Source organism: Bacillus rossius, chromosome 14 (assembly GCF_032445375.1).
Source record: "Bacillus rossius redtenbacheri isolate Brsri chromosome 14, Brsri_v3, whole genome shotgun sequence".
NCBI lineage: Eukaryota > Metazoa > Arthropoda > Insecta > Phasmatodea > Bacillidae > Bacillus > Bacillus rossius.
In genome coordinates, this window is record NC_086341.1 from 82,944 (window position 1) to 104,527 (window position 21,584).

Consider the following 21,584-nt stretch of genomic DNA (forward strand, 5'->3'; position numbering starts at 1 on the left):
TCTGGTGGATAGTTTATTTCTGAATAGTGAGATTCTGCTTTACATGGTTTACTGTACCTTCGCACAGACTGCAATTTAAGCATGGGATATACAGTAAAGTCCCTTTATTCTGGACCCTGCTCGTTGGGACATCCAGTTAATCTGGACAAGATTTAAAAACATGTTTTGTTTAGTTAGTCCTAAATCAGTTCATAGGTTAAAAATCTAAAATTGAGCTCTAGGAAAATTTATATTTATGAGAGAAAATTTTTTTATAGTTTCACCCATCTGTGAATTTTAGTATGTGCATTTTAAGGCAAACACAGTTTCTTCTGGACTTTCTATGATCCAAATGATCCGGATTAGCAGGACACTGCTGTAAGTGGTACTACATTAGTTCAACTTGTTTATTTACTTTTCAAAATATAAAGATACAAACTGGAGAGGAAGTCTAGGGTGGTTTGGCTGGTGTGGCTGACAGGTTGAAGCCACCTCCGACGAACTGCCGCTCTCCGTCGCCCGCTGCTTCTGTGGCAGTTGGGCTTGCGTCGTCTTGGCTGCGACGTCTGTCTCTGTTGTTCTGCTCCTTGCGCTTCTGGAAGAGGAACAGTCATCTCGTCGGCTACATCGCCGGAAAAGCACTGGTGTACAATCGTAAAAAAAATAAACAACAGGTGAAATATAGAATTTTCTTAAAGCAGTTTATTAGGGATGGGGCGACCGAATCCAATATCCGCCGAATCCTAGGGATTCGAAGATTCGGCGGGTCTGATATAGGATTCGTCAAAGGATTCGGTTTTTTACTATTTACGGGAAAAAAAATACAGTAAAACTCACGAGGTCCCGCATGGTAGGTTTTTCCGTATAAAGCGTTTAAATTGCCCGAGGTCGCATCATTTACGCCATTAAATGTGTGATATAAAGTCCGTTAAAATTTTTTCTGAAACTTTCTGTCTCAAATTATGGCGCACGTAAAACGTAAATATGAAGAAAAGACAAATGAACAACAATATACGAAGAAATATGGATGATGTACCATAACTACAGTACAAAGCCAATAGATATTTTAAGATAATTACCATAATAAGAACTAAAGATTCTTTGTAGAATACCATAATTACTACAGAAGCATGATGGCTACCATATTTGCACTATATTTACCGTAACAACCGAGATGTATATTTACCGTGATAGTAATGTATTATTTATTTATGACATATTAAATTAAAGAACATTGTTGGAAAAAAAAAAGGATGTTAAACTTTGATATGTATGGTTGGCACATTTTGCTAAGAAATAATGTGATGTGAAAGAATGCAGTACTACTACGAAAAGTGAAAATGGTACTCGTGGATTTTTAGGTTTTTTTTTTTTTTTTTTTTTTTTTTATTATTACTTAACCTGCAATTGGGCTTTCACCCGGTGGCAAGAACTCCCACTCACTCCCCTCTCCCCCCCCCCCTCCATCAGCTTTCTCCTCAGCTCCCTCCCATCCCTGACCTCCACCATTTCCTCCCCCAGCCCATTCCACTCCCTCCCCGTCCTCACCAGGAAGGTGTTCCGCCCTCTCTCTGTCCGCCTCCACACCCTCTGGAGCTTACATCTGTGGTCTCTTCGTCCTCTGTACTCCCCTCTATGTACTTTGCTTCCCAATTGCCCCCATCCCCCTTCCCCCTTCAGCACCTTGAACATCCTGACCAACCTTTCCACTCTTCTTCTCCTCTGTAACGTTTCCCACCCCAACTCCTTAATCATTTCCGTTGGGCTATGCAGTTTCCCATCCTGCCCCTCCCTCCTTCTCCACATTCCCATCACCCACCTAGCCGCTCTGCGCTGCACCCCTTCCAGCTCCTTCACCTCAGTCACCAGGTAGGGGTCCCAGACCGCCGCCGCATACTCCAACATTGGCCTGACCAATGTGGAGTATGCCTTCTCCTTTGTCCTCCTCCCAGCTCCCTGCAGGGTCCTACCAAGCAACCCCAGCGCCTGCCTTCCCCTCCTGACCACCCCCTCTATGTGCTCCGCCCATCCTAGGTCATTTTTCAGTGTCACCCCCAGGTACTTATATCCTGCTGCCTCTCTTATCTCCTGCCCCTTCCAGTAATATACATTTCGTGTGACTTTCCTCCTCTTTGTAAATCTGACAACTTTTGTCTTACCAACATTCAAGGACATTCCATTTTTCTCCGTCCATTGCTCCAACCTTATCAAGTCCTCTGTTAAACATCCCCCTTCCCCCACAACCTCATACACTACACAGTCATCTGCAAATAGCCTCCATCTGGCTTTCATGCCCTCCCCCAGATCGTTTATCATAATTGTGAACAACAGAGGCCCCAGCACACTCCCCTGTGGCACCCCCGACGTCACTTCCCCCTCCTCGGAGCTTTCCTCACCCACTCTCACTCTTTGTCTTCTATTCCTCAGGAAATCACCCACCCAGTTTACCACCCTTCCATCCCTCACCAGCAACTCAACCTTTTCCATTAACCTCCTATGGGGGACCTTATCAAACGCCTTTTCAAAATCTATAAAGATTGCATCTATCTGCTTCCCCCCGTCCACCGCTTCCACCAGGTCTTCCAACAGCCCAGCCATCTGGGTCTCGCATGAGAACCCCATCCTGAATCCATGCTGCCTGTTATCCACCCACCCCAGAACTTCCATTTCCCCCTTTACGTACCTTCCTACCAACCTCTCCATCACTTTTCCTACACAGGACGTCAAACTGACCGGCCTGTAACTTCCTGGCTCCGCCTTATCATTTCCCCCCTTGTAGATGGGAACTACCACTGCCTCCTTCCATTCCATTGGTAGTTTCCCCTCCTCCAGAGACTGCTTGAAAACCTCCAACAGGTACTTCCCAATCTCCCTATCACCCAACTTCAAATGACTATTCCCTATACCATCTGGCCCAGCTGCCTTTCTCCCTTTCAACCTCCTGATCACCTTAATTACATCTGTCAGTCGCAGCTCAAAGGCCTTCCTGCCCATTAAACTGTCGTCCTCTTTACCCTCCCATGCCTCCCCCTTTGTAAATACTGCCAGATATTGCTCCTGCAGTAAGTCTGCCTTTTCCCTGTCCTCTGTATATTCCTGCCCCCCTCCTCCTCTGAGAACCCCTATTCCCTCCTCACCCTTCACTCTTCTTATGTATCTGTAGAGCTCCGCCCCATTTACCGTCCCCCCTTCCCCCATCAGCTGTTCCATGTAAGCATCCCTTGCTTCCCGCGATTTCCTCCCTAGTTCCTTCCCAAGCGCCTTCATTTCCGCCTCTATCTCCTCTCCCCCAAGCTTCCTTGCCCTCGCATGCAGCCTCCTACATTTCCTTTTCAACACTTTCAACTCCCTTCCATAGTAGGGAGGGTCACCTCCTTGGCCTACCCTCCTCTGAGGTACAAAACGTGTAGCCATCTGCAGCAGAATATTTCTTAAGGCAGCCCATCTACCTTCGAGGTCCTCTATATCTACCCATCTACTGTATTCCCCCTTCAGGAATGCCTCTGCCCCCACTCTATCAGCCTTACCCCAACAGTTTACCACGTTTCCCCTCCTTACCCTTTTCTCCCTCCAGCCCACGTCTAACTCCACTACTGGGATCCTGTGATCACTGATGCCCTCCATTACCACACTTCCCCTGACCGCCTCCATTGGTCTCACAAGTACCACATCCAACAGGTTCCCGTCATCCTGCTCTCCTCTCCTGGCACCTTTTCTGGTGCTTTCAGTCACCACCTGCTCCAGTCCTCTGTTTGCCAGTTGAGATGCCCATCTCTGTTCCCTTGACCCCATCCCCTCCGGCCCCTTTTCCCATGCCACCCCTGGCATGTTCAGATCCCCCGCCACTATCACCCACTTGCCTTCCCCTAGCATGTCCAACCTGTCCTGCACCTCCCGTATGGCTTCATCCCCTTGCCCTGGTGGCCGGTACACCGCAATCAGCCGTACATTTTTCTCTCCTACCTGGAACTGCATCTCCAATAACTCCGCTCTCCCCCCAACCCATACAACCCTACCACAGAGTCCCTCTCGCATGCACACCATTACCCCTCCTCCATTCCTGTTCCTGTCCCTTCTAAATATTTCAAAGTGTGCTCTCTTCAGTTCCCCATCTCTAATTTCCTCGTCCAACCATGTCTCCACCGCTACAATGATATCCGCCCCATAGGCTTCCACCCTGCCCCAGAACTCCTCCACCTTCTTATATATACTTCTACAGTTTATAACTGCGACTTTTACATATTGGCATTTTCCCCTTTGCGCCTCTGTCCCTTCCGCCCTGATACGAGTGCCCCTTCCCCTTAGAACCCCGATTTCCAGCACTCTTGCAGCCCTATCCAACTCCACCCCCCTCTTTCCTCCTTCCTCGCTCCCCGTCCAACCAATCTGAGTTTTGTTGACTTTAGCTGTCACCTCCTCCCTAGCATTGCTATCGGCTCTATATTCACAATCACCCCCCTTCTCTCCACCTTCCTCACTATCTAGTTGCTATCTTCTTCCCTGCTGCTCAAACCTTGCCCTTTCCAAATGGCCAGAAGTCTCCCTTCCTAGCAGGTCTCCTAGCATCCATTTTCCCCTCTCTGTTAGGTGAACCTGATCCCTGCCCACACAGTCCTGCCCCACCCATTTCCTGCTATCTACCAACATGGCTCCCAAGTCCCTACACACCCTCTCATACACCTCGCTGACCGCCGCAGCCTTGACATAGTTTATACCCCTCCTTACTAGTACCCCACTGACCACAACTCTGGCTACAGGGAACTTCTCCTTCACCTTGCCCACTAGCCCCCTCATATCCTCCTCTACTTCCCTCCCCACCACTCTACCAGCCACATCATTTCCCCCTACATGAACAACCACCACCTTAACTTTACTGCTTCCTTTCATGCAGCCTACCCTCTCCCCCAAGTTCCTAATCTTTGCACCCCCAAACGCAGCTTTATATATACTTCCTTTCCCCACCCCCTGCAATTCTACCCCCTTCACAATAGAGCTACCCAGGAAAATCACTTCGGGCTCCTGTCTAACTATTGTACCCCTTTTCGTATCCCTGCCCTCTTCATGCCTGTTCACATCTACGTTGCTTGTACCCACAGCCTTACTGCCGGCCTCCTCCCGCACCCTCCTTGCTACCCCTTCATTCTGCAACCTGACACCTGTTTCCTGAACTTCCCCAGTACATGCCTCTGCATATGTGGCCTTAACAGCTTGAGTCCTTACTTTCTCCCTCCCTTCCAGCTCCTCCACCCTCCTGCGCAGCCTATCTACCTCCACATCTGCCTCCTTTCTCATCTGCCTTTCCTTCTCAACTTCCTCCTTTGTCCTCTTCAGCTCGCACTCCAGCCTTTCGACCCTTACTAACACACTTCTCAACCCATCCTCCCTTTTTACTTCTTCCTCTACCCTCTCTAATCTATGTTTTATTTCCATCTCCTTCCTGTACAACACCTCACCTAATCCTTCTTTCAAATCGACTTCCCTCCTTGTCCCACTCAGACCCTCAACAATCTTTCCTCCCAGAATATCACCAATGAAATTGAGTGCCCAGTCCTTACCCACATCTACATTCCCTCCTTCCCTCTGAGTTCCTGACACCCCACCTACCAGCTCCTGGCTACCACTGCTTCCTGCCATTGCCACTACACTTCCTGAACCCTTGTTATCCTTGTCACAATCCTTACACATCCACTCCTGCCCCAGACTACCCAGCTCCCCCTCCTCTAGTCCTGCACACTCCGTATGGACCCAGCCTTCGCATTTGTCACACCGTACACCACTCTCTCCATCTTTCCACACCTTTTTACAACCCACACATTTAAGCTTCGACTTACATTTCACCCTACCCATTTGTCACAATTCCAGGTTATGTCAGTCTCTTTCGTTTTCAGTAATATCGGCCGAAAATTAACAAGCGTACTGTATTGGAAGTCGGCAGAAATGCCGATTCAACTAAATATTGGCAAAATCGGCTTCTTCAATACAGCTGTACATTTAATGACATGAGTAAACATATTTCAGATTTCAGGATATTGAAAAAGACTTTAATTTCCATGTAGGTTTATGTGTGTATGTTTTTTTGCAAGTGTAAATTGAATGAAGTAAAATGCTTTTATTTTTATTACTTTCAATTGATTAAACTTTAATGACCAGTTACAGATATTTATGACACTAATTTTGGGGTTAAGCAATTTTACTAAAGCATTCCAGCCAAGCAGGTTGCCAGCGAGAGACGCTTCTCTTCTGCTGGAAACACTATCGCCAATCGTAGAGCTAATTTAACTCCTGAACGTGCAGAACAAATTATTGTTCTGCATGATAGATTAAAGAACAGAATTTAATACTCTGTGACAATCTCTCTCAGAATTATTGTGCTGAAAAGTGGAAATGTTGAAACAATGTGAATGTACTTTTCAAACAACATGATTTTTGGTGCTAAGTTTGTTGAAGCTCAGTAAGGACTCCAGAAAAATTGACAAGGATTAAATTTTCCCAAAGATATGTTACATTTACAAAAACATATACTTGGTTATGTTAGTTGGATGATATCAGTTACTAATGAACCAATGGAAACAGGTAAGATTCAATGGAAAAAAAATGTTATTTTTTTCTAGCAGTGCAAAATGTAAACACACACTGTCAATACTTACCCAAAATTAATAAGCCCACTTCATTTTAATACTTTATTCAAACATTATACTAAGTTTAAGATAAAAATAATTTCCCAAAAGTGTAACTGTACCACGAAAGCTCGAGCTTGGCTCGAAGTAAAATTCTTAGGCTCGCAGACCTCTAGCTTATTTATAGAAAAAATCCTAACCGCTAATCTGTACTAAAACTGAAATTTCTCAAGAAAATTTTTTTGTCTTTATATACACTTAGGCTATACCAGAAATGTACCAAACTACATGTGATAAAGTCAAGGGACTTTTAGTGCAAGCAGAATACATCTCACTTACATTAGATATGTGGACATCATCTGTTAAAAGATTCGGATTCGGGTTCGAGATTCGGCAATTCCAGTCGAGGATTTGAGTTAGGATTCGGATTCGAGGAAATCAGGATTCGCCCTATCCCTAAGTTTATATTAACACACAATTCTGGAAACAGAAAATTATATAAGACTATAAAACACTTCACTAAATTTTCTAACATAACCATAACAAAATGTATCTAAGGAAAAACACTTTCAGATTCTGCATTGTTTTTACTAAGACTGGAAAAATTGCAGGCCTAAACATCAACTAGGTATCCTGTGAGTGAGGCAACTCAAATAATTGCATTAAAGTCTTTAAATTTATTTTTAGAAGACCTTTCTAAAATAATTCACAATCAAATTAAATTCAGAGATAAAACTTGAAATACATTATCACAGTTCATTTCCATTATTTCAAACCATGTCCTAAAATTAGAAGAAATGGACGTGATTAATTTCGAGTCAAGTAGTCACAGAAGGTTTGTTTTATTTATGTGTAGAGTATTAAAATGGATTATGCTCTAATACTTTTGGTCAAAATAAATAAAATAATGCATGCAGAATCTTACTAGTAAATATTATATTTGGTTAAAATGTTGACCAATTTATCATAAGACAGATAATTTAACAAAATAAATTTTATCAGCTCGTGTTTAGAAATATTTTAAGTATTTTGGTATTTTTTGGAGATAAGAGAAATAATAACTTAAGTAAAAGGTTGGATTGGTCAGGTCAATTACACTAATTATTTTTATTATAAAATATAATATATATTTATTATTAACGTATCCGACAACATAAAATACCTTACACTTTTGTTTATATTCGTCTACCTTCCCAGAATATAAAATATTTTAGAATTTAAATGACTAAATTAACTTTTTAACACCAACTTACATGTTAAAAACCTGCTCTTTCACTTTAAAATAGTCAAATGGAAAAGTGTAAACACAACTGAAAGAAAGTTCAACTCCTATATTTCTTTTCCATTTTTTCCTGCCATTTTCTGATTAACGATGGTCAATGACTTCTCTCATTTCAAATTCAGTAGAATCCCGCTGATGCGACCCCTCACGGTTTCCGGAAAAACTGACTTATAAACGGAATGGTTGCAATAGAGAATTCGGGCCAATTTAACCACTTCCGCTTGCTGCAGGGCTCGCTCTCTTTTATCTCTGTCTCCCCCTCCCACAAATATATTGGCTGGCAGGTCTCGCCCTCTTCACCTTCTTTATCTTATCTCTCACGCACACTTGAAGCACCTAATATGTCGCGCCCCTCAAAATTTTCAATTGCAAATTGCTGCCTTCCTTCTGTACTGCATTTATAATTTCTTCTCTCTTTTTAAGAATCGTGAAGAGAGTAGACTTCGGAATGCCATATTTCTGTGCTATCTTCGTCTTGGAAATTGTCTTCTTATCCACTTGCTGGATAATCTCATAATTTTTCATTAGCGACAAACTGGTTCGCTTTATACTCATTTTCACGAATCCACGAGTCCGTGTAAATTCAGAAACGAGTCACAATCGTCAAATGGGACCGGGACGGCAATAGACGCACGCGTAGATGCTATCAGGTGATGCGCACAGATTACCGGTATTGGCTAGCGTGGACAGTCAAGGGGTGGTATCTTTTTTTAGCCGTCTTTTGTATGCCTGCCTGCTTACAGTACAGCGCTCGCCAAGATAAACATGAACACATAGCGCCCAAAAAAGTGTAACAGACTTGTTTTTCAGCCGATTTTACTCAAATTTTCGACTTTCTCTGCTCAAATTTTTCACGGTTTCTCAAAAAACGGTTGTATAAATGGAATGGACGCATCAGAGTGGGGTAGCATCGGCGGGATTCTACTGTATACTTTTTACAACAAAAAAAATCTACATGCAAATTTTATTATCGCCTTGTGTATAAAAAAAATAAAGCCATCTGACAGTTTCAAAAGATAATAAAAGATATGAAGTTTCAACTACCTACTACAAGACGTAACACTTTTGGTTTTGCTTAGTTTCGTACCAAATATGTAGGGATGTGCGAAAGTGACTTTATCCACACGAAATGAAAGTGAAAGAAAATTTATCAAGTTTCGCGAAAGTGAAACGAAAATGAATTTTTCTATGAGATAAATATATTCTTAACGAAAGTTAAGCGAAATTTTTTAATTAACAAAGAAAAAAAGTGCCCCAAAATTTGCTCTTCAATAATAAATTCTATTACATAAATCATTTTGGTACCTTTTGATGTATATATAAATATTACTATTTAATAAAATCAACATCCGCCCTAGACCACACAACACAGCCCCATGTCACTCGTAAATTTCAAGAATCAATCCAGATCTTTCAGCGCACAGACTATTTCCTTTACAGTCGTAATGTCGCAGTCTATGATAATATATTTATCACGTGCATGGTACTGATGAAAAAATACGTGAATACTGCGGAACGGCCGCCATCTTGCACCACTGTCACACATGGCTAGCTCAGGAAGCTGTAAACTAGGCAATGGACATGGTCAAAACAAAACATAACAAATGGTTGCTGCCAAGTGGTCATTACATGCAGTGACTTGTTGACCTTTTTGTCTAATTGGCTGTATATTATGAGGATTTTATATGCCAGTCAGAGTATGTAAAATTTAAATAAAGCAGACGACAATGTTTTTGTTTGGCTGTGCGCGAATAAAAGTAGGTACGTTCTTTGTTTATGTGTATACGGTAAATACTAAATAGTGTACTAACAGTTCTGGAATGTATGTTTTACGAATATAGTACCTACACTACTGTTTGAAAGCAAATGAATCAGGTAATTTTTCAAATATTGCATGATTTTGTTTTGATACCTAGGCCTACTGTAATCACGGTTGAATTTTGTTTACTTTATCTGCCATGTTTGTTCAAATTATGATTTTACCGTATTTTCATTAACGTGAGTTTTTTTCATCACCACGTAAATTAATCTTAATGGAAATCTTTTTTTTAATTAATGTCTTTATATGATTTGCATATGTTATTACATTATTAGTAATAACAAGCAAATCATATAAGGACATTACAGTAGAATCTCAGTGCTAAGTACTTACAGGTACCTCAAGTTTTTGTACTTAGCACTGAAACATGCATACATATCTTTACAAAGAGAAAAAAATATATAAAAAAATAGCTACAGGAGAGCCGCAATGCCATATGTATTCGCAACTGCGACTTGCTTTTTTCCCCGTGTCTAGTTCTCTGAGTATATCCACTTTTTCCTTAAGCGTGAATTGCTTTCGTTTCTTTTTATCTCCAGGATCATTCATATTGTAGCACAAATACAATGCGGTGTTTAAATAACGTAACCTGAAAATAAACTCAACAATAACAATAAACAATCCCGGCACAGACATCAAACAGTATTTTTAGCGTAGCGTAACACTTTTGTCTAAATAATTAATACTTCTCTCAAACCTCAGTCTTTCGATGTATCGAATGGTGTTGTGTTGCTCACGTCGCATACTACGTACGGTATAATCTATGGTTGTGCGCGCAACGTTTGTTAACTTTGTTTTGAGAATTTAGAGGTTAGAAAATACGTTGCATTGGTATTTGTGTATCTTTGTTCTACTACATTAATTATTTAGCTGGAAATTTATTTTCCAGTTTAAGTAAATTTTGGTGTAGTAATGCCACGCTACTAGTAGAATTTATACGTTATAGTGAAAATGATACTTTAAACTGAAACCGTTTTGCATGGCGAAGATACGATTTTTGGCGGGGACTTAAAAAAAATTCGTTAAGTGAAATATACTTTATAATAAGGAACGTTATTGTACCGGTATTATACTGTACATTTTTATTAAATTACGATTTCTTTTTCAACTAGAACAAACGAACTTCGGTAAGCTATTGAACTTTCGTTTGGCTCGAAATATTTCGCTAAAAACGAACTTCGACAGATGAAATTCTTACCGAAATCGAAAATGAAAGTAGCAAAATTTCGATATCGGTATCGGTATACCGAACATTCGCACAACCCTACAAATATGTATAGATACTATCAATTGAATATTTTCCTGCTATCGTAACTACATAATATACCACACTTTAAGAAACCTGTGAAAATGGCAGGAAAACATTAATCGTATGAACCTAAATACAATATTTCACTGTAAAATATTTGCATAATAGTCGTATGTGATTTTAGTTTAATGCACTTGTCGAATATATATTGAGTTTAAAAAAATACAGTCAAGTCTAGTCCGGTAGATCACAATGAACAAGATTTTCAAGAAGAGTTGAGCTGAAGCTAATCACACGACTTGGATTCAGTTTACGAGTCTCGGCCCACCTCTAAAAATCAGTACAAATGACTTAACGACAAAAATTAGAATAACTGCTTTATCTAGTTATCTGCAGTCTCATGCATTTTGCAGTCCTTACTTGCTTAACTTTACAAGATTTGTACCTCATTGACAATGTTGGCAAGCTAAGTTAACTAAATCACTAAACCATTGGTGCTCAACAGTCCACAGAAAGAGGGGGGAGGGGGGAAGGTGCAGGAGTTTGTGGTGTTGGAATTCTCTCGCTTCCATCAGAAATTCATGAAGAAACTTTGGCTAGACTGTCCATTTGCAACTGTTATAAAGTCATTTTTCCCAACATTGTCCAACCTAATGTTATTCATGAAGCTTTAGAACAATTATTACTGTATAATAGGCATACACTACCTATAAAAGTGAGAGAGAGATTATAAGTAGGTTCTGGAGTAAAATATAAGAATATTTTATCATTGGAAGTGCTTAATCTTCTACTAGTCTTATATGAGGGGTTGTCCTATGCTACCGTACTTATTTCGTTGCTACACGGAGCCAACAAGGATGGTACTTAAGCTGCTATTGTACCAAGTCCAAATATGGTAACTAAATAACCACCAGCAGTGTCTATGTTCAGTACTGTACATGTCACTCTTTCCTTCCCCCTCCCCTTTTTGTTGTAGTCACGTCATTGTTAAACTGCTGGTCGCCAAGTCCCAGACACTGACAGCCGTTATCCGAGGCTGGGCAAAACAAACATGCTCTGATCGTCAATACATAGGGACAAGATTATATGGTGAAATGCAATATAATTGAAATAACACTGCAAAGCATGTCAATACATATGTATAACACAAAAATGCACATTTATACACAATTTAGCACCAAAATGTTACTAAAAACATAAAATCAATAAGCAATTTGAGAAACATAATGCAAAATTACAAATATTTAATCTTTTAACATGGTAAATTCATTGAATGTAATTTATTTAGAATGAATTTTGTGCCAGAATGTATGACCTAAATGAATTTGGAAAAAATATTACGTATATTGTTTAATCTTGCACCTAATATTAGAAACATTTTTACATTGATGACAGCACATGTTTCAAACACACACAAATTTGCAGGTTAATTTTCTTTTTCTTAAATAGTTCTTTTACAGACATGCTTTATTACTAATTATTTTACTGTATAAGTGCATCAGGTGTCAATCAAAATGAGAATATAATGGTGAAACAAGAATTAAGAAGAATTTTAATTTCATATTTGTTGAATTATACACTTTTTTTTAATGAATAAAGACAATAATATATAAAAATAAAAACAATAACACAGAAATATCCTGTTTTAAAAACAACGTTGTCACGACTTGAGTAGCAGATGCAAGCATGCAACAGATCAGCGCTCTGGAGGCGGTGGTCAGAGCAGAGGGGCACGCACCAAGACGCAGTACTTCTTCTTGAGATCGCCGAGCTCCTGGGTGGTGCGGTCCAGGTCTGCCTTGTACTCGCTCGCCTGGGCCTCGCACATGCTCAGCTCCGCCAGCAGACCCTGGGACACACAGCCCGCTCAGCTCCCCCGCACCGGTGCCTACCAGTCTCTCTGGCAACATGAGCTCAGCTCTGTTCACAGCATCTGTGAAAGTGGAACGGAAGTCGATGAACGGACATGTGATGTAAAAGATGGCAGACCCACGTGTAGCAACATAAACCTGTATATTGTCACTTTTGTAAATATTAGGGTACGTAACAATCACACTGGTGTGCCAAATGAAACTTTATGATAGTGAAATATATTTGGTAAACTAAAATCATCATAGTAAAATGTAATCCCAAGTTTAAAAAACGTAAGAAACTCTGGCATTACAATGATAATAATAAATATTCTCCTTTCCAACTCCCAATGTCCTGATGACGCAGTGGTATTACACGTGCTTGATCACTTCAAGGTACATGGTGTAAAACCTCTCCTCCTTGTCATTATTTTCCATTCTTTAATAACATAGTATTATAAAGAAATTAAATTTTGAATCAACTCAAAAAGGGCAAGGTTTGTTTGTAGAAAGTATTTACAGACAGTCATTTAAGCAATAACAAATGTACAAATTAATTTTATAATACATTTTTTAAAATGTTTCAGATTACGGTAATATTTTAGTAATGCCATAGAAGTATAACTTCTAACATGTGCGGAAAATTTATAGTATTAACTGTGTAATGAATTTTAACAAGACGGCAAGTATTTTAATGAAATTCCAGGTGAAAATCAGGTCCAAAACCAGGATCTATTGGACTGCAACCTTTAGTTTGAAAAATACCTAAAAGATAGCACCACATTTGTAATGCTTATAGAACCAACAAAATGTTAAATATCGTTGACACCACGGTTGTCCCAACAGAATTTTCCTAGCTAAATAATTGACAGGTATTTTTTAAGTTATTATATTACATTATGATTATTCAAGTTTACAAATTGTATTCCAAGATAGTTTCACTACCATAAAGTTTACTTTGACATACCAATGTGCTTAGTACATCCCCCGATGTTCACAAGTGCATGTTTACACACGTGGGTCTAACTTCAACTCGTGTCTACATGAGTGCATGCATGGACTTTCTGTATACGTTGTGTAATGTGCATTTAATTCATTGAATTTCTTGGGCATACTAAAAATTCAGCCTCAAAGTGCCTAAAGAAGTACGTATAATCTCAAAAATGCAGGCAATGATAATTCCGTCTTGGGGGAAATGACACATGTTCAGCAATGAGGAATTTATGTGCGATGCGCTCGGTACTCCGGTTCTTCGGCTAGTCTTGAGAGGTCGCTGCTGTGTGCCACCAGAAGGGGTCGGATGTGGAAGCCGACACCTCAATATGCCCTCGGGATGATCCAACTGCCTTAAGAAAAAGGCATTATCTACCAGAACCTCAGCATCAGATTTTAAATTTAGATATTATAATTAACTTTTAAGCTTTCCTAAGGCTACCTAGGCAATATTTGTTAAGTGCTTAAACTTACTAGTACTAGTTAAAGCATTTTGAGACATAACTGTATGTTTTACTGCAGTGTTTTATCATAACAATGTTGTTCAACTTTTAATGTATTTAGTATTTCTGCAATTGAAATAGCTTGCTTTGTTAATAGTGTCAAAATTTCATTAAATTAATCATAATCCATATGTTCAGTGTTTCATCTTTAATACATTTTCTTTTATTTACACTAGGAATGTTATTCAGTTCCCACTTAAAAGACCACACGTGGAAAGCACTTAGAACAAGAATCTGTAGTAAAGTTTTCAAATTATTTTTTCGTTATGAACCTGCAACCAAAAATTTTGGTTGATTTAAGACACACCCTTATACGTAAGTATTTGTCCAAACATTAATACCCCAACACAATTAAAAATGAAACAGAGCTACCTTACCCTGAAAACAACCTTAAAAGTTTGTTTCATCACTATTTGCTTATGCTTCAGCAACAGTGCTTAAGTAACATTCTTACAATAGAACAACATTTTCTCCCACCAAAACGGCGTTCTTAACTCACCTTTATCTTGCGCTGCTTGTCTCGCATCTGGGCCTGAGCGCGGTGCAGCAGCTCGGCGGTGCTCGGTCCCTCCTGGGGCTCCGCGGCGGGACGCTCCGCCTGCATGCGCTCCAGCTCACGCAGCCGTGCCTCGCGTTCCACCGCAGCATCCGACTGCGCGAGCAATCTGCGCTGCAGCAGCCGCACCTTCTGCAGCAGCTCGTAGCGGTCCGGGTCCGAGCCCTGCCGATCACATCCCTCGCTGACTGCTCCGTCTCCCGCACACTTACACCACTACTGTGCAGCAGCTCGTAGCAGTCCGGGTCCGAGCCCTGCCGATCACATCCCTCGCTGACTGCTCCGTCTCCCGCACACATACACCACTACTGTGCAGCAGCTCGTAGCAGTCCGGGTCCGAGCCCTGCTGATCACATCCCTCGCTGACTGCTCCGTCTCCCGCACACCTACACCACTACTGTGCAGCAGCTCGTAGCAGTCCGGGTCCGAGCCCTGCCGATCACATCCCTCGCTGACTGCTCCGTCTCCCGCACACTTACACCACTACTGGGCAGCAGCTCGTAGCAGTCCGGGTCCGAGCCCTGCCGACCACATCCCTCGCTGACTGCTCCGTCTCCCGCACACTTACACCACTACTGGGCAGCAGCTCGTAGCAGTCCGGGTCCGAGCCCTGCCGATCACATCCCTCGCTGACTGCTCCGTCTCCCGCACACATACACCACTACTGTGCAGCAGCTCGTAGCAGTCCGGGTCCGAGCCCTGCCGATCACATCCCTCGCTGACTGCTCCGTCTCCCGCACACATACACCACTACTGTGCAGCAGCTCGTAGCAGTCCGGGTCCGAGCCCTGCCGATCACATCCCTCGCTGACTGCTCCGTCTCCCGCACACTTACACCACTACTGGGCAGCAGCTCGTAGCAGTCCGGGTCCGAGCCCTGCCGATCACATCCCTCGCTGACTGCTCCGTCTCCCGCACACTTACACCACTACTGGGCAGCAGCTCGTAGCAGTCCGGGTCCGAGCCCTGCCGATCACATCCCTCGCTGACTGCTCCGTCTCCCGCACACATACACCACTACTGTGCAGCAGCTCGTAGCAGTCCGGGTCCGAGCCCTGCCGATCACATCCCTCGCTGACTGCTCCGTCTCCCGCACACATACACCACTACTGTGCAGCAGCTCGTAGCAGTCCGGGTCCGAGCCCTGCCGATCACATCCCTCGCTGACTGCTCCGTCTCCCGCACACTTACACCACTACTGGGCAGCAGCTCGTAGCATTTCTATCAATAATATTCACAAAATATTTATTGCGTTTAATTATATGGACTAGTATTCAGTATCAATCACTAAATTTCTGAACGTGATTCACACATAGTTCAGCACCAGCCGCTAGAATTTGTTATGGGAGCAGCTATGTCAATTATAGAATCATTCAATTTGCAGAGCGAAAGGTTAAACTATATAATGAAACGTGTCAGACAAAAACAAAAAAAAAGACTTCAAAAAATACTGAATTTGACAAGAACACCTAGTTAAAATTCATTAAAAAGTTTAAATATATAATTTACACACACATTATATGACTATAAATTATTCATTACTAAATGATAAAAAAAAATTTTTTTTAAGTATTCCAGGATAAAATTTTATTTATTACCTATGCAAATTCATGGAAATGGGCTCACAGCTAGGTCAGATTACCAAACATAAATATCTTATAATGGAAATACCAAAGGAAAATTAACAAACATTACAATGGTGTTTAAACAATTTGTACTATGCTGCTATCCAGAATGAAATGTACAAATGAGCTTTGGTCTTCTTCAAAAAAATCATTTGGAATGATTCCAAATGCTGTGCTGAAATGAAAACTAATAGTAATGACAAACTCCAGGCGAACTAAAAAGTGCAGCACGGTGCAGGTCAACAACTGGAATCCACCTGGAAAAAATCTTAACACGAGCATCCCAACTGGTGCCGAATTACAGAATGTGCCAATCCATGGAATACAAGATTAAGACTGTTCACTGACATGGATCAGTTTCACACGCATGCTGGTTATTGCACTCTTACGAGGTCACTTTTCTCTGAGAGGTATGTCTTTCATTTGTGTTTGGTCACACATATTGTTATTGGATATTTACTTGACACTATTTGCAAACTATAAATACAAAAAGAAAATGAACTAATGTGATAAATGGCAAGTCCCATAAAAATCAGAACTTCTAAGAAAGGTTAAGTCAGTCAAAACATACAAAAAGTCAAGGAATTTAAAAAAAACATGTTTAAGTCACTAAAACGTGCTGATTTTAGAGAAAATTCTTGATCTTAAAAAAACAAATGGTTAAACGTTAATGTGATTTTTGCTGATATTAATAGTACTAATTTTCATCAGTTTACATATAATTACAAAAATACATGGAAGTCACTAACTTAAATGTTATTCTTGCAACCCGGTACACGGATAAAAGCACTACAGTTGAAACAAAATAACAAACAGCCAAAACTTTTGGAGCAGAGATAATGTTAGGAACTTATTTTTTTGTGAACACAAAAATTTAGAAAATTTACCAGTATTATACATTGCTTAGGCTGGTATTACAAACAGTTCTACATTAAATTATTTAGCCAACTGTGCTTACTCATGTTTGAAGTTTACCATTCAGTTGGCGACCATTCACTAACATGTAGCATTCTCTCTCTGCCATATTCACCTATACACCAGAATCTAATTTGGTGACTTTATGTAGCCTCATTTTATCTTTGTAAATATAGCTAACCTTTTTTCAACCTTAATTCTTTCATTTTTATTCACCCCTGCCCTTTTATGTTAAATAAAGTTGTCGCGTGGTGGTTTCCCAGTGGATGCCCCTTCTCCCAAAAATTATGCGCACGAGGTCTCTGTGTACGGGATTATTTGCGAATATACACGAGCAGGGGCGACAGCCTCCCCTCACAACTCGGCCTAGAACTAGTCGACTCTCCCTACTCTACGGCAGGTCCCGGACTTGACTTTTGTTCCATCACAACGTCTATTGCACGACTCTCTCTCACTAATTCGACAAGTACGGGTGTGGGTCGAACGGGGCGGGACCAGCACTACAACTCCCGAGGCTGGAGAGCGAACTCTCGGCTACCAGTGGCGCCTACTGACTCGTCTGGCCACGGGCCGACCTGAAGGCCTGGGTGTGACGCCGGGAATCGCCGGCCGCTTCCAGGTACTCAGCTGGCCTGGTGGGAGAGGAGGCGGGCGGGGGGTAGCAGCCGGTCAGGAAGGCTCGGATAGCTTTGCCAGCGCTCGGCAACGGGCGGCGACTGCTATCTCGGCCGTCTGCGGCGGCCCACATGTGATTAGCAAGAGAGGGGCTGAAGGCTTCGGGACTACAGACGTGCGTGGCACATCGCACGTCGAAGTAAAACTTCTATATAAGAAAATTGAAGGGACCAAATAGTTATGTGCTTGTTATAAATGAAAGAAGCAAAGGTAATAAGTATGCACCTTCTGATTTTCCACTATTGATACACACAATGCATGAAATTTTGAATGTGACTATCACAAAAATTGCAGTTAATTTGGTGCACCAATTGACAATTAAGTTCTAGAAAAAAAAAATTATATATATTAAATTTTAAATTTAAATACATTTATATATATTAGATACATGTAAAACTCTCAACTGACATTAAACTGTGTCAGTCAATCAGGCCATATTCTGTCAAAATTTATGTGTTTAAAGAAATAAATCAAAATAATGATCATGTATTTGTTTTGATTCTTTTCTCATTACTTTATTAGAAATTTTCACTATTTTGGGTTTTTGGCATAGTTTTGTAATGTATTTCTGCTATAATTTTTTGTGAATATTTAAATATTTTAAAAATGAATATTCTTAATTGCTATTGTTTCATTAAATTTTTAAACAGTTTTTGGTAAAATGAAAACAATTGACATTCTGAGCATCACTATGTTGTGGTGTACACATTATACATTTAGTATCCTCATTGGTTCATCTGTCTAATGAAGTCTTTTTTGTCAGTATTTACAGTTCTTAATACAACTGTCTTGTCATTGTTAACCACTGTGTTTGTCTGTGCTGCAATATTTTTTTAGGCTAATTTATTCCTTCCACGGAATACTCTGTGCTGTCGATGCATTTAACTTTTAATATCAGCTGGGTTTGGCATGTTTGTTTTGTGTGTGTTTGTGTATTCATCTCTTTGGCCATTCTTGAGGTTTCTCTATGACAAAGTGTAGACCAGCCATGGTGATAGTCCAAAAAATTGTTTTAAATAAATAATTTATCAAATACATTAATAAATAAAATTGAATAAATTTTGGTATTATAATAAAAAATAATATGTATTGATACAACTGTCCCTTTGTTATAACTGTGTTAGCATCTGAAAGAGAAGAAAAATGTTCGTTATATGTATAGAGGTGAAAAAGGTTTGGTTGGACAGAGTTTTGAATGGTAGTTAGAAAACAGTTTGTTATAAAGAGGTACACCATAAAGGAGTTTTGCTGTACACCTACATATATTTCTATGGACTCGCAACTGTCTTTCAGGGTTTAAAACTCCATTTGGCCTTATTCTTTAACGGAGGCTTTACAATAGACAAAACAAAGTAGTTTGTTAGAGTTGGACACGTGCGAGGAGCGCCATGCAGCGACCAGTGTTGCAAGGAACCACAACAGCCTCGGAAGGCCGAGATCAGGAACAGTGGGACGAGGCGGCCCTCACCTCCAGCTTGCGCCAGCGGTGCACGTTCAGGGGCGTCTGCAGCTCCTCCTCGAGGGCACGGCACTTGGTTTGCTCGCGCGCCAGGTCGCGCTGCAAGTGGAACACCTCCTGCCGCAGGTCTGTCGAGTTGGTCACGCTGTCCACCAGCAGCCCCTTCTCTCGCCTGGGGCACAGCCACATCAGTCCGCGTTCAACTCTCGCGAGAACATCTCCGTGGGACTTCAACCTTCAGTCTTTATTCCTGGTCTAACTGGCACCCTGCACACGGCTTAGAAAAGGACTCGGTTCACGCAACATCTTTCATTTTCTAACTGCCGAACAAGTTCAAGAATTTATGTATGCATGTACAGTAGCATCACAATCAACTGAGCTATGGTTGAACAAGGCTCCTTTATATCCAAGCCGACCTAAACAGCAATTACCTGGAAAAAACTGTTCAAACATTTGCTTGAAGACATAGAAAATGATCAGGTTGGGCAAATCACGAAGTGACGTGAAGAATATACACGGAAGAAAAGCTGGAAAATACCACCCCGAAAACTAATACGGTTTTCTTATTATAACAGAGTTAACATAGATTTTGCTTATCCAACTGAGCAGAGGTTCACATTTGCTCGGACATTCAAGGCCCTACTGTACTGAAATAGTTTTTCTACTTTTATTTTTTAAAAAAAGGAGGAGAGGGGCGGGGTAGAAAACAAGAAGAAAAAAAGTTTTATTTGTTTGAAAATAATTGCAAAAACAAGTAAAATTTTAATTAATTGTAGCAAAAAAATTAATACTGTGTAGTTGGTGGTTTATCGTTTGTCAGTTATCGAGTTAATATTTTAGTTCTCCAGTAATGGTGGTGTGGGTAGGAGCATTCTTCTCTTGAAATTTGCAACAAAAAAAAATTAATATTGTGCTCAATGTTACTAAACGCATAGCGGTAAGTGTGAGGAAGGACATTGAGTAGCATCCTATCCCTAGTAAAAAAATTCAAGTTTGCTTATGTATCACACTCAAAATACTCTTTTTTTTTAATTTGTGTTGTTTTCCTGGATTATACTTAAAACGAGAATTTTAAGGCTGCAAATTTTAAATCATAAATACAAAAATAATATCATTAATCCAGCACATTCTGTACGCCAGCGCCAAACAAACCAAACATGTTCTAATTCATTCAGTTGCACGCAGGCTACACCTGCCCGCCAGCCACGCTACTGCACTGCCGGGTTTTTTAGTTTGCTCAGAGTTTATTATTTCGGTCATTTTTTACTTCAGACCAGAATTGCCTGTTTTGTAGTGGGCTGAATTTTACATTATCACTTTTTGTATTGCCTTTTCAATAAAGTAAACTCCCTATAATCAGGCATCCCATAGTCCAGAATGCCTGATAGTCCAACCCCAGCAAGGGATGTACAGATTTAAGCCAAATAAGCATACTCTAGCGAAAAAATTTAATTTCTAGCAAAGTTCAAAAATGCTCTTTTACAGCATGCACACGAAGTGATGATCGGAAATGCTTTGAGTGGTCCGGGATCAGTCAGAAGTGATCGGGACGCTTCGTGTTTCCTCAGCAGAACTCTGCAGTCATTGACAGCAAATTTAGTTTTGGCCTGCAGTTCCAGCTAAACTCCACATTGCAACCTGAGGCGCCTGATCTCGAGACGCAGCAGGCGGATGTCGTCCAGCCGCTGGTCGTACTGCGCCTGGCCGCGGCTCAGCGTCGTCTCCAGGATGCGATCCTTCTTGTACACCAGAGCCAGCTCGTCGTTGCGACGCACTAGCTGCGTGCCCAGGATGTCCCGCTCGTTCATTATCTGCCGCACGCACACGCCCGCGCCCCTCAGTGTGGTGTCTCAACCCCCGTTCCCCCCGTCCCTTCCGTACAATTAAACACCCTCACACTACGAACGTCAAAGTTAACATTTTTAAAGTGAAACATCTTTGCTGAGGAGGCTACAATTTTATAGTGTTACCAAAATTCAGATCACATGAGGGGAATAGTTAAGTGGTGGAGGAACAGGTACATTGTGGAGGAGACGGCAGGGGAGTGGTGGAATGACGCAGC

General features: G+C 41.1%; 1 protein-coding gene across 1 annotated transcript in view; it reads right to left on the reverse strand.

Annotated features, from left to right (window-relative positions):
* Positions 1 to 372: 372 nt before the first annotated feature.
* The window catches only part of LOC134538944 (cilia- and flagella-associated protein 58-like), a 68,557-nt gene continuing 47,345 nt past the window's right edge, over positions 373 to 21,584 (reverse strand). Inside the window, exons 13-17 of the mRNA XM_063380559.1 lie at positions 21,161 to 21,333; positions 19,532 to 19,694; positions 14,792 to 15,013; positions 12,685 to 12,795; positions 373 to 574 (exon numbers count right to left, since the gene is read on the reverse strand). Coding sequence (XP_063236629.1) covers positions 431 to 574; positions 12,685 to 12,795; positions 14,792 to 15,013; positions 19,532 to 19,694; positions 21,161 to 21,333 — 813 coding nt within the window. The 3' untranslated portion in view covers positions 373 to 430. The remainder of the gene's footprint in view (positions 575 to 12,684; positions 12,796 to 14,791; positions 15,014 to 19,531; positions 19,695 to 21,160; positions 21,334 to 21,584) is intronic.